Here is a 16,029-nt window from a genome sequence, read left to right on the forward strand (position 1 = left end):
CACTTAATTTGCAATGAAATACTGAAGTCAAACTAGGCTATTTTGCTATCTGAGGCAAATTTTATAATTAGATTTCAATTAAATGTGCACCCTAAAGCAGTTCGCAGGTAACTGTGGTTCCCAATTATAGAGTAAAGTTGTACTAAGCTGTGAGACGAGAGAGACCATGCACAGCATTACACACACATTCAAGAACATATGTGGCAAACATACTTGTCTTTTACCTCATGATGTACTGCACAACTGTGTGTAATCATAATTATGGGCTGTTTCCATATTCTGAAAGCTTAATTAAAAGCAACCCAACTCAATATAGCAATCACAGAAAGGTTTCCACAAAATGTTCTTGCCAATTGCTATCATACGTACTCGTAGAATGTTGTCCAGCCAATCTCTGATGTCTTTGTAGCCAGCAGCCCATTATTGCCATGGTACGTAAGAAGTACCAGCTCCTGACCCTGTGCTGTGAGTGTCTTCAATCCACCGTTGGTGCTCATGGTCATCCAGATCACCTGGTTATCAGGTGCGACGATACGCACCGGCATGCGATTGGGATCCCTTCGAATTCTCAGAGTGTTGCCACTGCTGTCAGTAACAGCTGTGATGTCATTCTCTGTGCTGTAGCTGAAAGTATATTTCAAGTCACCAGTCAGCAAGCTTGCAGTGTGTTGGTGGGTACCATTGCTGTCAAACACATACAGCTCCTGGGCATCAGGGGAAGCCACTTCGTATGTATTGGCACTGGAAGTTGGCCCGTTTCTAGAGATGGCCCGGATGCGGATGTTGCCCAGGTCTGCCACGTAGAGTGTTCCATCTGGAGCTGCCACTAAAGAAGATGGAGCATTGAGCCTTGCATCTTTGGCATAACCGTCCCCTGTCTGGTAACAGTCGCAGTTGGCATCATTTTTGCAATCGCAGTCGGAGGGAGCCCCGGCCAAATGCGTTATCTCACCATCCACAGAAACCTTCCGGATCCTGCTCATCTTTCGCTCATCTGTCTCTGCTACGTAGATGGTACCATGGTAAGATATGGCAATGGAAACAGCGGATTCTAGAGGGGTTAATTGTGCCCTCTGACCACCAGCCACTCCCCGCTCCAGTCCAGCCAATGGGCAGTGGTTAGGTCGGCCAGCTGCAATGCTGACTTGACCATTTTCTGAAATGCGCAGCACTATATTGTTGTCCAGAACATACAGCGAGTTGTCCATTGGGCTAACTGCTAGGTCTGTGGGCCACTCCAAAATCACCTGAAATACAGGTATCAGTAGATTAGCCCATTTAATGACAATGTTACCCGTCAGTACATCAGTATACATTTTCAGACAATTTCTCTCCATTGACATTTATAGTGTTACTTCCTTGCTCTTACCATAGTGATTATATTTCTTTTGTATATAAGAATGCACTTTATGATGTGTGTTTTTCACAGTATGTGTCAGGACCAGATTGAAGCCACAAAGAATTCTTGGTATGCCAACACACACACACACTAAATAAAACAGTTCTCGAGTCTGTTCTAATTAGGAGCAGAAGTTGTACCAAGAATGAAGACTTAGATAAAAAGGAGTTGAAGCCCCGACCTCTTTCTGACCTTCAAACAGTTAGCTTTGAACAGCGGATTGTCAGTCTCAGAAAGTTGCACAGACACAGCAGTGCATAAATCGATGGTGAAAAGATGTAGGGGAAGGGCATTTCTGAAAATATTTGACCATCTGTCAAGCAAATCTGATGAGCCTCTTAAACTGAGTTACATGTGGACATTAAGTACTGTTCTGTAAAACGAATTTTAAGTTTACATGGTTGGTATTGTCCAAAAAGAATGATGTCCTAGCAGAAAATACATTTGTGCAATTCTGTAGTTATGTGACACCCCTTTGCATTCAGCACACAGTGACATCACCTCGTTTTCCCATAAAGGGTTTTAGATCTACACAGCTGAAATATACTTTTTTAATCAGCTTTTTGGTGATGATTTTAAGATATATCGCTGATGCAGGAAGGATTAGCTCTCATTCTATTATTTTTTCCCCCCAAACTTGGAACAAACCATATGATATTAATGGGCCAGGAGAATGAATACCTAAGGGATATAACATTAGCTCTGAGCTCTTCAACCTGGGACTGGGTAATGAATTTAATATAGCAGATTAAATATAAATAAAATTAAAAAATAATTCATACATTTAAAGTGACATCATTATTAACCATGTCTTGCAATAATAATAGGTATATATAATGATCCAAAAACTACTGTAAAACCACAGCCAGCCATTACAGTCTCCTTGTCAGAAATGTGTCATTGAATAAAAAGCTTATTTATAACAGCACAAATGACTGGTCTGGCCTTCAAATACATAACTGTGTCATTAAAACTGTCAAAACACTCCTGAATTGTGCTTTTCCACAGGGTGATTAATAATAAAACATGATGCCTTTGAGGCTGCCTGAAGTAAAACTGCACTGAGCCACTTCTCTAGCTTGGATGCCTGAAGATCACACAGTCTCGCCAAAACCATGTTTTTACTGGCTTACACCAAATGACTTGGTTAATTAGCAAAAAGTGACAAGCTTAATCCTTTGTCCCCATGTTCTTTTATGTTCACCCGCTTCATGTTCACCACCCACGCGTGTACACAAACACTGATTGCTTTCTCTTCTGTTTATGTTAAAAATGTTCTTAAACGCCATTTTATTTTCTCCCAAACTCAAATGTGTTTCTCTTATTATCTAACCTCTTAATAGGACACCACTTGCGATATCTGTTCTTGGAGTTATTTTGGTTGTGAATGTAGATAATTTCCATTGCCATGTTTGGTTTGTAGCCTTGTACTCTGCCTTTTTGTAAGCCGGTCTAGATTAAAACATTAGGAATCTAATCAAAATGTAAATCTGGTTAGTTAAAAGGAAGAAGAAGAAAACACTTTGGGCTGGCTTGCAAGAAACCACTAACAGTAGACAGGTCAAATTCAAAGGACTCTATTATGGACAGTGTCATGGACCCACAAAGTTGTTTCCTGAACCATTAGCTTTGCCAATCTGCTGCTTACTGGTTCTCTAAAAACTCTTCTATTCACATCTCGGGCTGCTTAGGTAGTTCGCTTCAGAATTCACTTTCTGCAGAAGCAGGGTATAGAAGAGGATGTGAATGCCTGTATTTTCATAGGATAAAAGGCTTTTTTGGGGTTTTTATTTTTCTTCATAAATAAAGGAGCCAGATGAGAAAAGATATTAATGTTTAAGCAAGGGAATCTGCATACGAGGTGTCATGGTATTGTAATTCTTTAACCTATTGCGTAGGGACAGGGTGCTGGTTTTATGTCACCCCGGGTAGGCAGTAAATTTTGTCGGACAAAGCCGGCCCTCCTCAGGTACTGCCAAAGAAAAGGTTTTATGTGCAGCAAGCCTGCTACCGAGTGCTGCTTCATTATCATGTGCGGTGTAAGTGTCCTCAATGCTGAGAATTTCTAGTGGAACACTAAACACTAATTCAGCTCCAGCCACATCAAAACAAGCCCCCCAAACTGAGTAATTATTCTTCCCTCCATATCTTCTGCCGTGACCTGAAAACTCATCTCTTCAATAAACACTTCATGTTTCCACTTCCTGCAAAATCCCATCCTCCTCCTAGCACACATTTTCCTCCTGTGCTTTCAGAGAAAATGCTCTGCTCGTGTTGGATTGAGTGCAAAGAGCGCGAGAGAGAGCCAGAAAACAGGAGCATTTTCCTCTTCTCTTTCTTTCTTCAGCAAGCACCTCATAATGTTGGTGTTCTAGGAATGTAAATTTATTCCACTGATTTTACTGTTTTGATTTGACTGCTTTTTTTGTTTTTTACAGCTGTATAAACGGGAACTCTGTACATATATTTAAAGTCTCCTCTTTATCCAAGTCTCCTGACCAAGATGCTGTAATTAAAATATTACAGAACCACATCACAGAGCAGGTGACACAAAATAACTCAAAACTGCAGAATAAAACAAAAACAGAATTATTAAACCATGAAGAAAGTTCCCAGTAAGAATAATTTTAAAGATTACATCTGTGAAAAACAGACACAGCCTAAGTGGCAATCTAAAACCACCAGCACAAATAAGACTGATTTAATGCCATCAAATAATAAATGAATTATGCTAAAACATCCAGATTCTAATATACTACCAAATATTAGCAGCCAGAAGAGTGCATACACTTTCCACAGCAATGATTTCCATTCCCTGAAAGAGAGCAGTTTTTGCAATTTCAAATTTAATTGCAAAAGGTTCCAGGAAGAGCGAGCTGCATGTAAAAAAGCTATTTTACCTATGAGTTTGGAGGATTCTTGATAATAATATAGATGCTGAGGTTAAAAAAAAAGAAAAAAAAAAGAAGAAGGACAGTGCCAAGGCTAATGCCCTATTTCACATTTTATTCCACAAAAATTGAATGTGTCCTTTTCTTATTCTCCACCTCTACAACACGTTTTCATGAAATACGGCTTCATAATTTTTGCTTAGTCCTGCTTACTGACACACACAAAGAATTGCCCTTGGCAAAGGAAACATGCCTTTGTACGGAGCGCTCTCTTGAAAACCAGTAGTCATAGTGCATGTACAGTATGCAGTTATACAGCATATCATACAGAGCAGTCAAACAACACATGTCAGTAACCATACTGAAGGGGTACAATGATGGGTGCACCATACTGGTCATACTAAGAACCGGCTGGCACTTCTGTGTTTAAGTCACCTGATTGATGTCCATGCTATTGTCACAGGTCAGCGGGCGAGCCGATGTCAGGTCATTCGAACCGAGGAAAGTGGAGATGATGCCGTTTTGGTCCACTTTTCTGATTGTGGTGCCATCAACAAAATAAATCAGCCCATTCTTGTCCACTGCAATGCCTGTTGAAAACAGGTGAGAGGGAGAGAATGGAGAAGAGAAGAAGGAAAAAGCTTGTGATAACAGGAAAAAAAAAAAACATGGTAGATACGCTGCATCTATGCCTGCATGACTCAGTGGACAGAACACGATGGATACATGTGTCAAGCTTGCCTTCCCATTATTCAGGTCACTGCAAAAAGCAAAGCCATCAATAATTCACAGTCTGCTTTTCTGCTATTAAATAATTTCACAGGCAGAAGTGGGAAAGGCTGTATTCGTACGGTATATATGCACTTTGCCTTGTCCCGTAACCCTCCTGTCCAAAAGAGACCTCGGGAGGTAGGGATGTCAATGAGTGGTGCTTTGTGGAGATTTTTTTTTTACGTCGGCAATCATCAACAATCTGCACACCATTTGAGAAATAAATAAGCAGGGGAATGAAAATGACAGCTTTAGACAGTTTTGGATGAAAGAGGTGAAAGACAGGCAGTTGCCTCGGTGACAACTGTGGACTAAATTGTCTCGGTGATTGAGAGTCAGCTCAGAGTCGTAAGCTGGAGCCAAGCCAGTGTGGAGTTGCAATAACCATTTGTCCCAAACTGGGAAAATACATTAACAGACTATGCAAGCCTCCACATCACTTTCCATGCCACTGTGCTGTTTAATAGGAGACCTCGGCCATACCTCACATTCAGAGATTTAAATGTTCTGCGTTTTTCTATTTACAATTTAAATTTAATTTCTGAGATTTCAGGATGTTGTAATTAGCATGATCTATAGTTTTCTGAAGGACTTCTACCGGTCTGAACATACTATAACTTCACTTCTACCTCCAGAGTATTATTTCTATTTCAATGAAGTCTTTAAAAGCTTCTATGGAAGGTGAGTGATTTGGTTTGACCTGTGGCTAGGTCTGCACAAGATTGCTTTCTGCTAAAACATTGATGAGCCGAGGGAGCCCACGGTGAATCCTTGGGAGCTGGCTATTTGACAGTCTGAGATTCTCAGACAGATGAAAAGTGTCACATTTGAGCAGAGTTCAGCACATGTCTGAGAGGAGAAAAAAAGGAGCCATCTGCTGTTTCTTCTATGGTCCCGGCTTCCACCCACTCCATCATTAGAGTCGCTCCCTCAGATTGCCTCCGCTCAAGCCTTTATCACCCAGCTGAAGCTGAGCTATTGCAGTTGGCATTCAGAGCGGGCAACGACTAGCGCACAACAATTCATCCTTGCCTTTTCTTCCAGAAGAATTTATGGAAAAGTGAGCAATCACGCCACTAATGACCATGTGATATTTGAATGTGGACAACAGGTTGTGTAGAGTGGGTTTCTGACAGCAGGAGCTTTTTGTGGGAGAAAAAAAAGCCTCTTTAAGAAACAAAGTAATAATTCTAAGGATTTTAAAAGCAATATACAAATATTCAAAACCAGTTCTGCAACAACTTTTTTGATTGGGAGCAGCAGTGCAGAGCCTTAATTAACAAAGCATCTCTGTTTTTCTTAGTTGTATGGAAGTAATCTGAATTGATAACACATGAATCGCAACCAAATTTCATTCATTAAAATCAGTGAGCCGGTTCTTGGCACAGAGCCCAAAGCACAAGTTTAAATCTAGCAGATGCCACTCCTGAATGAGAAACTCATCAATGTGTTCAGCCCCTTCATTTGAATACAGTATCTTCATTAGTTTTAAATTATACCTTTGGGTCCAATGAGAGAGGCCTCTGGAGCTTTGCCGCCATCGCCACAGTGGTCCTCATCAAATGCCAGACAGTGTTCGCCGGTTCCCGCTACCACCTCTGCGTTTGACGGCAGATCCTTGCTTCCAGCCAAAGTTCTCGGTCGGTAGATCCTCCGGGAGTTTGTGTCCGACACATACAGCTGGCCGCTCACTGGATCAGTCACCAGGTAGTACCGGTGTGCTGGGTTGTTACTGCATTCAAGATGATAACTCAGTTATATACTGTAATTGGAGAAAGGTTTTTTCTTTAAAAGCCTTTTTCTAACAGTCCAGCCAGATTGTACTTTAATGGCAACAATTTGCTCCTAAAATGTGATCGATGCCTTAATATCTGAAATACCTCAATCTACCTCTAAACTTCAGCTAACCCTGATGAAATTTAGCCAGATTTTTCTCTCTGAAAATCCCCCCCCATTAAGAGTTAAGAGTAATATGAAGAGCACAGTGAATTTCTCAAGTCGTTTCATCTGTATGCATAGGTGTATATGCAGTATAGGTAGAAAGTACCATCCAAGAGGCAGTACATTAAAGTATATATCTTAAGTGTAGTGGCATTAATTAGTACCAGTGATACAGAGTGTTCATTTCCTAATTAAGTGTAACTTTGTTCGGTCCAGTTGTTGCATAAATTACAAACCTTAAGACCCAGATAGCAAAAATTGTCATGTGCATGTAAAGTAAATGGTAGCAAGAAACAATGTTTATTCTGAATTTTGCAAGAAACTGTGAGAAATTTCCATAACGGTGAAAGAAGAGCAGAGCCTTTGAGGATGAAAGAGTGGAAACAGAGAGAAGGTTGAATAGATGGGAGTCAAACAAAATTCAACAGGATACCACTGCAGTGGGGTTTCGGTGTACAAAGCACAAATTGACAACTTGTGCAGCAGATCATTTCATTTCCTATCACTCCCCTGTGGGAAGAAGCCTTTGGAAATACAGAAATGACTGGCTTATGTTAACAACATGCAACTACTAATGAATTCTTGTTTCTATTTGCATTCAATTGTCACATAATGGGACAAAGAATCAAACGAATTTACAACACACTATCGACTGGTATTTATACTTTAAAAAAGAAGCTATCAAAACTGTGATTTACTGTCACATTTTTAAAAAACTCGACATATTTAAGAACTACAGTTAAGGCAGGATGGATACATACAACAGAGGCAGTTAACATGAAAAAGCGAGTGCTTTACAGCGCAGTCGTAAACATGGCTTCTCTGCTTGTACTCCAGCTTAATGGTACCTTTCTCAATGCTGGCCGGCAATGGAAGTGGATAATGTGACGGCAAAATAAATGTGGCAATGAAACATCTTTGTAAAATGATGAAGATGGAGTCGTAAAATTTGACAGCTATTATGAGTCAAAGTAAATGCCCTAAATAGGTGGCTGCTATCAAAGTTCCATAAAGAATTCAACAAGTTAAACATTAGTAACCCTTTCTTTTACAGTCAATCTTCAGGGGGTGGGCGTAATAACGGAGACACCAGTATGGTGTTATACAGTCCAATCAAACGGTCATATAATAAATATTACCTGTGTGAAGCTTATTTGGTCATTTCCTTTAAAAATGTAAGTTGTGAAGGATTTGCCATGTGTTTGTGATAAAATTGTATCATTTGTGCCAAGGCCATCAACAGTAGTAAAGCTGCTGCTTGACTATAGGATTAACCAGTGACTGTGTCTGTTCTCAAATTATTCATCTTCCCCTGTAGCTCAAAAGTTTCACCGTACCTGTCCCAGGTGCAAGCGCAGGTGGTAGTCATCCTCTGATGAAACTATCACAAACTCTTGGTAGCTGGCATTGTTCTGCAGGCAATCTGATTTGTCTGACTGATCCAGTATTCAGCAGCTCTTGTGGTGTCAAGACTTTCACGTCACTCTGCCTCTATGCTCCCTTCACTGCCTTTTTGTTTTACCTTATTTATAACCGACTCTTGTCTCTCTCTTCTTTTTTTTAGGTTTATCTGTAAATGCCATTCCACATATCCCTCCTTCTCTCTGCCAAGTGTTTGAAATGAGAAATACAGCGAATCTGAATTCAAGAAGTAAAACAGAATTAAAGCCCACCAGGTGAGTTAAGCAAATTAATCTTAAATTCATATAAAAAGTCACACACGCATTTTCCATAATCCTGCTCTTACACCAGTGGAATGTATGAAATGTGTTCCGTAGCTTCGCTTGATAGAGTGCTGTTGTCTTAATCAGGAATACAAAGCAGTTGTGTAAGTCCCTCTACAAGAGAACATCTGTCAGATGGAAATGTAATCATAAGCTTCACAATGATACCGTTTATTGCAGCGCTCCGAGTTGGACTGCGTCACACGTAGTGATTACTTGCATGAAAGTTGAATGTTTTACACTACGTCAATAATCACTAATTCTGACAGTCGGTGCACTCTTTATCTTGCTGAGATGTAATCAAGCTATAATTGTTCTGTTACAATTATACATGATAATCACTGCTGCTAAAGACGACTGTAAAGGGGAAGGTTATTCATATATTTACAAGGATGATGACATGCAGAAAGAAAACAACAAAACATGCACTAAGACAATACACCTACCTGTGTCTAAAGTCTTTATTTCTATGATAGGATGCAAAGGAAGCAGAAAAAGAGGAAAAAGACAATGAAACTGGTACATCATGAAGGGATAGTTTGATTTTCAAGTTTTTACTCAATTATTCTTTCTTTTTTTGCTACTTAATCATAGGAATGAATCAGGCTTGACTATTTTATTGCTAATTAAAAGCAAGATTTGCACTAAAACAAGCTTAAAAATAGCATTTTTCTTCACACAGTCTATTAAAGGAAGAAAGACAAACAAACAGGAGTGCAAAGTAGTCTCATTGAAGTCAACAAAGCCACTAGAGAAAGTCAGTGACAGTTTGGCAGAAAGTAGACGCAGAGAGGAAAGCGTGCACTCTTGCGATCATCCTCCATTACCACTGGATTTCTCAATTTTAACCTCACATATTGAAATATTGATTCTGTCCCTTTGCTACACTGACCGCTGAAGGCAGAATCTCAACACAGATGTTGCACTTTACTTAAAAAGGTTGAGGGAATAACTTTTGTACTGTTACCAAGGAAACTTGCATGACACGTAGCGGAAACTCAACCCACTTTGGTTTTTGAATGTTTGAGAGAGAACAGCAAATTCTAAATAAGCGAACTCAGCCGCTTCTGTTTCTCCAAGCTGTGAATGATACCACACATTAGGCAAAGAAACATGGACTTTCACCTGCTGCACTGGTTTATGCGGTTTATGTATTGCAACTGCCATCTATTGTGAACAGAGACATTGCTTTTCCTTATGTCAGACTAAATTTAATAAGGCTAACACAAGTCTTCAGTGTAGTGTTTTATGCTCCTCTTCCCGTAAACAGAGTAAAATAGTTGCTTAGAGTCATAAACCATTTCTTAAAGTATTATTTATCTAGTGACGGGCTGCTGAGCATGCATGCTTGTTTACTGCATTACACGTTTTTCCCATCTATATTATTTTATACTTTCCAACACAACAGCTATGCTGTCTTAAACTATACCTGTGCAGGTATATTGACTCATTTCTGGTGGCTTTTTTTCTTTTTTCGCCCAAACCACTTGCTCATCTTAGATTTTAAAGAATCATTCACCCTTGTAACCCTAATATTAACTCCCAAATCAGTGCATGAACACCACCTGCCAACAGTGTGGTGACCTTGGTCCTCTTAAGGCAGTTTTCATATGTTTGTCATGTATGTGTCTCATGGAGGGTGACGGTCCAATGTACATTTAATCAACATCTGCTACTCTGAAATAAGCCAACTGGCCGAATCAGAGTCATTGCTGTGAAAAGCCAACTTGGCATGAGAGCGTAAATCATCCCAATTACACGCTGAAGACAGGATGTCTTTCCTAATTATGGAGATGGATTGGTAAAAGATTTCAAATTTCTACGGCCAGGGGAAAGATTTGTGTGACTGAAAATCTGTCCACCATGCCCTTTCAGTCTCCCTCTCCACGCCGAACAAATGTGGGATTCATATTCTCGTTCACACTTTTGGGGTCGGGTACAGTATGTGGCTTCTTCTTATAAAAATGTGGACGATGCATATGCAGTTTTTTATTTATCCGTTTGCGTAAATGAAGATTCAAGTTTAGTTATGTTTAATAAATTCAAGGGTTAACAGTTAAATCTTGAAATTAATATGTTGTTGCATAATACATGACAGACTTTGGAAACTGTCTAGCGCATTACAAAACCCATACAAATGAGCCTCACCTCAGCTCCATGATACTTGTGACATTGCCAGATGGGTAGATACGGCGGATGTAGTTGAAATCTCCCACATACAGGCTTCCATCAATACCCCATGCCAGAGCCACCGGTGCCAGGAGCTTGTTGCCTTGGGCCTGCCCATTACAGCTGGGGCACGAGATGCTTCGACGCCGTCCATTCCCCATAACAGTGGAAATCACAGGGGGCTGGAGAGAGATAAACTGGTTCTCCCCACTCCCTTTGTAAAGTATGCCTGAAGGGGAAAAAAAGAACAAAAAAAACCAACAACACTAATTTACAGGATTGAAAATTTAGCCAGACAAATCCAGATAACACAGAAATATAAAGTAGTTCAAATCTGCTAAAACAATGTATTTAAAGGAACTGTTCACCATTCTAGGTAACATGCTTGGTGTTAACTACAGAGCTGGAACTAAGAGATAATTAGCTTGACATAAAGACTCACACTTACTTTAAATTAACTTTTAACATTATGTCTAATTAATAAAGAGAAAGAACAGTGGTGGCACTGTGTGTTTTTGTTACTTCAGCTTGCAGCATCTTTGCTAAGCTCACTAAACCTAACAAACATCGCACATTTCATAACGGTATAAACATAAAGAGAATGTGCAAAGATAATTTTCAAATCCATGATCTAAAGTACTCTGCATAAGCCATCAGAAAATTATGTTTCAGAACAAACTGCTGTTTATTTTTAAATGAGAGGTAACAAATTATAGTCCAAATAACTGTGGTTTCTTTTATACTGCATAAAACTCAGGCAATCTGATTTAAATAGTTCAGGGAGTCAAGGCAGCACACGGGGAACTAGCCTTAATCATTGTTTTAACTGATATAACCTAATACTTCAATGCTGGGAAATGCTCTACAGCTGTTTTAGTGGGTTCCTTGAAACCCTCCGCAAAGCTGAAGTATACATTATGTAAAATAATTTTCTTTTAACTTAACAGGGATCCTGCTCTCCTCTAGTCACAAAGAGGCGGTAGACATAAATACAGTGCAGTGCACCACCCCCTAATAATAGTGCATTTCACTAAGGACTCACCGTATTTGGTGAGTCACTAAAGATTAATATTTTAACAAGAGGCAGCTATAACTGGCTTTTTAAAGGGTGCTGATATAGTGGGACTCTCTTCAAAGGGGAAAAAAACATCAAAGGGAAGAAGTGCATGCTGGAAGCACTTAATTATTCACATCCAGCAACTTGTGTGAATTCACACTGCCTCTGTCCTAATTAGTGGATCTATGACACCTCTGAATGGTCGCATGATGTCGTTCTCCCACAGCGCTGTACCATAAGCCATCGTAACCCTGGATGTATGGGAAATCAAGTATGCAGACACTGCTTGTCCCTTCTCTGATTAGTTCCTTTCATTGATTTAATTGATTGAAGGACAAATTCAAATGAAGGCACGGTCTGGCGAGACTCTGACAGGACGATCTGACCAATCTGTCTTTTGTATCCGAAAGCATTATACATGAGCCTCTAACAAAGACAAATAGGTCCGTGGGAAGGCTTTACGTGTGACGCCATCAAACGCACGACCTTGGGACTTTAATTGAACTGTGATCCATGCGTCTGCTCACTGAATAAAACACACAGTGTGATGAAAACACTCAGTGAACTGAAAGGTTTTGGCTGCACCCCGAATCAGAGCCACAAATAACAAATAAACTATGTAATCTGACTAGAATTTTAATGTCTGTTTGTGTAATAACTTCCTAACATTCCCAGAAAAGACAAAGACATTTTTAATATCTAAGATGTACCGCAGTGTGTAGGACGTAGATCAGCTGCAGCGGTACAGCTATTGAGCCAAAAATAAATAAATAAGTAAAGGAAAAGAAGAATGCTAAGGTCGTTTTGGCACGCCACTGTGGTCCTCTCTTATTTACACTTCCATCACACATTACTGTATACATAAGTCTTACCATAAGCTATAAGTCAGTGTAATGGAATGGATTAAATATACTTATCAATCATCCGCTACCCCCCAAACTATCATTTCACATACCATCGTATATCCTTTTGCTATGATTTTCTCACATACACAATGTCTGCCTCTAACTTAAGAGCAGATTACGATGCAGCTTTCTTCCCTCAAGGGCACTTGGTCATGACACATTACTGCTGATGATTGTTGCAAGGATCAAGCTTGTGAAGTCTCAGCTGGAGAGCTGCACTGATGGGAATTTGGCTTCTGACTGTCTACTGCCCCAGGCCGAATAAGGGGATTCCTACAGTGTCCAGACTAAAATGGCTTTAGAGTTCATAAGCATATGTCCATAAATATTTCATGCTTTTACTCTACTGTGCTCTGAGTTTGGAAGAAATACTGTAAATAAAAACTTTCTTAGAAATAAGTTCCCGCTACTGAGACAAGGAGAGTATACAGTTTCTGCAGCAAGAAAACTTTGCTGAAGTGTAAAGACGAAAAGCGCTCCCTCGACAGATTTTGCAGAGGAGACTCAAAATATAAGTATGGCAGCAGAACGGCTCAGCCGTTAGGATTGTGTCTGCTCACTGATTAGTAAACGAATATGTGGAGGCGTGTTTCAAATTCTGGATAGAAGCTGGTGAAAGAGAAATCACTGTTTCACTTGGCAAAATGGGACAAAAAAAAAGCTTTTTAAATTTTTTTTTATAAAGTCTGAGAGTCTGTTATCTCTCTTGCTCCAAGATCACTCCAACACTCTTCCATCCAACAAGCAAATAACCATAATGTAATGTAACCGCATGTCACGCAGCATTTACCACATTACTAAACAGTCAGACACAGTTAGACTCCAGGATTAACACAGAATTTCCCAAATAATAGCAGAAACAGAGAAAACAATCAAAACTATGAATGTGTATAATGATAAATTATAGTGAATGAAAAGTGGAGAAACCATGAAGGCTATGTTCTCTTACAGAAAATAAAGTGGAAAAATAAGCAGAAGAAGAAGAGGAGTTATTACAGGAATATTTGAGCAAGGACCAGAATGTCATCTTTACAAACTTTGCCTTCTGCCCGTATATAGAAATTATAATTCTTCTCTACACACAATACTGTTCCACCTACAAACTGAATTGATTCTTTCCTTGGACTCATTATAGAAGGTAATAATTTGTTTGATAAAAGGCTCATTTGAGGCATGTAGTGGTAAAAAAAATTCTTTAATGTCAACATCACAGCTTTCGAGATGATTAATGGTACAAATGTGAGGCCAAGCCTCTGTACCTGAAAGAAAAAAGAAAAGGAAAAAAAAGAAAAAAAATTGGAGCGCCCTTAGCAATGTCACCTTGGTGACACATAGAGAGTACAGAGATTCGTAGGGGAAGCGAGGGAGTGCGTCTTAATTGCACCCTGTCCTTTTCTACTCTCCTTTGCACAGTGTCATTCTCAGAGATAGCACCGAGGCTCCCACTGATCCTGATTGAGGCTAAAAGTGGGCAGGAAACATCTCGGTGCTTCAAATGCAGCATGTGCGTGAGCTGTACAGTAAGTATACTCAGAGATACTGAATTGCTGAACCCTGGCTGTGTCCAATAAGAATCAGCTATGTTACCCTAGATAGAGACAAACTGCAGATTGAGAGGAAGGGCTATCCACTTGTAACGAAGAAAGGAGGGGCAGGAGGACATGACTAAAGCACAGACACCAGCAATTTGCCTTATCTAGTTTGACAGGCACTGGAGTGGAGGCAGAGACGGAGAGGGCTTTTTGCTTGGGTCTTTTGACACAAACGATGAGATAAAAAGTGCTCAGATGTTAGAAGTAGTGCAAAAATGAAGCAAGAGTCACAACAAAGACCGATAGCAAATGTCTGGAGCTAAACCGCTGTGCGGCTGCAGAGGACCACCGCTTGCTAGCATGTTGGGTGAGGACATTAGTCAAGGTTTACAGCATTAAAGAATCAATACTGGAGCAGCAATGAAGGCAAACTGTGATATTTGGATTCATCTTCATGCTGACCGAGGATATCGAACTGCATTCCTTGCCCAAAAACCCACATGAGCTATAAATCTCAAATGTCAAAAAGTAGCTGAATGCGAGACTGAATAATTCAGTTTGTACTGAGAAAATTTAAGGGAATTCAAGGCAGAACTAGGTGCTGACTCACTACCTCTGTAAAAACAATTAATGTGAGCGCAAACATAGATATGTTTACAGATTGGCTTTTGACACTTTGATGTGAACCCTGCATAAACTAGCATGCCAAAGTCGCTAACAAAAACAATTCACAGGCTTACCAAGCACACCGTCTTTGGGGTGAGCTAATAGGATTGGAGCATGAAACCCTTTCGGCAAATTGATTGCTCCTGTCAGACAGGAATCAATGAGACAAAACAACACGAGTTTGCTATTTTTGAATCTTTTAAATTTAGTCAGTTTAAATATTTTCAGGGCGCCGTTGTAAAAGGACAAGTGAAAAGTGTGAAAAAGCCTCGGGGAGGCTGCAGCATTTACTGCATAAGAAAACACTCAACACCATCTGGTTCTTGTTTTATTTCTGTCATCACTGTTTCCATGTACAAAAACAAGCCCGCACATGATGATTTTTCATGCACAGTAACGTTTGATTTTCTGATAAATCCAGACACACGGTACAGCTCAATCTATTAAAGGATGCCGCATACATTAGCATATCACACATGCTGCACTTATCTGTTATCACAAATGCATCTCACAACAACTCCAACTGTGATGCTGCCACTCTGAAGGCTTTGGAGATGGGTGTGCTATAGTTTGAGACAGGTGGGATGAAACGCATTGCACCAGCAGCAGTCGAGCTAGAAGCATATTTCAGTGTTCTTTTGCACACTTCACAAACTTCAGGTTCCGGGTGGCTTGACAGATTGGGTTTCTATGTCTGTTCTTTTAATGTTCAACAAAGAAGCAGGACAAAGTACCATCAAGGATTGAACAAAGAAACTGCTTCTCTGACATGTTTTCCACAAACATTTCTGACAAAACACACATTCACAATCTCTGACTTCTGAGTCGCCTGTTATATATATGAAGAACACATGGATGATATTACTGTGCAAACCCACTGAGTAGCTGTGGGATGAATAGTTCTGTACCTGCCAGTTGTGGAGGCAGAAACGAGTTCACAAACATTTCACCTTACAGAAAGCCCTCCTCTGGTA

The 16,029-nt window shown here is 40.0% G+C and overlaps 1 protein-coding gene across 6 annotated transcripts in view; it reads right to left on the reverse strand.

Annotated features, from left to right (window-relative positions):
* The window catches only part of si:dkey-237h12.3 (teneurin-3), a 142,361-nt gene that overhangs the window by 8,666 nt on the left and 117,666 nt on the right, over positions 1-16,029 (reverse strand). For 4 of the 6 annotated variants that reach the window (XM_005726484.1, XM_005726488.1, XM_005726486.1 and 1 more), the window contains 5 exons: positions 10,875-11,124; positions 9,173-9,193; positions 6,561-6,793; positions 4,726-4,880; positions 370-1,247 (listed from right to left, as the gene is read on the reverse strand). In XM_005726484.1, the coding sequence (XP_005726541.1) occupies positions 370-1,247; positions 4,726-4,880; positions 6,561-6,793; positions 9,173-9,193; positions 10,875-11,124 (1,537 nt within the window). The remainder of the gene's footprint in view (positions 1-369; positions 1,248-4,725; positions 4,881-6,560; positions 6,794-9,172; positions 9,194-10,874; positions 11,125-16,029) is intronic. The other 2 variants (XM_005726487.1, XM_005726485.1) reach the window with 1 other exon arrangement.

The sequence above is a fragment of the Pundamilia nyererei genome, unplaced genomic scaffold (assembly GCF_000239375.1).
Source record: "Pundamilia nyererei isolate P.nyererei 1_Seehausen unplaced genomic scaffold, PunNye1.0 scaffold00020, whole genome shotgun sequence".
NCBI lineage: Eukaryota > Metazoa > Chordata > Actinopteri > Cichliformes > Cichlidae > Pundamilia > Pundamilia nyererei.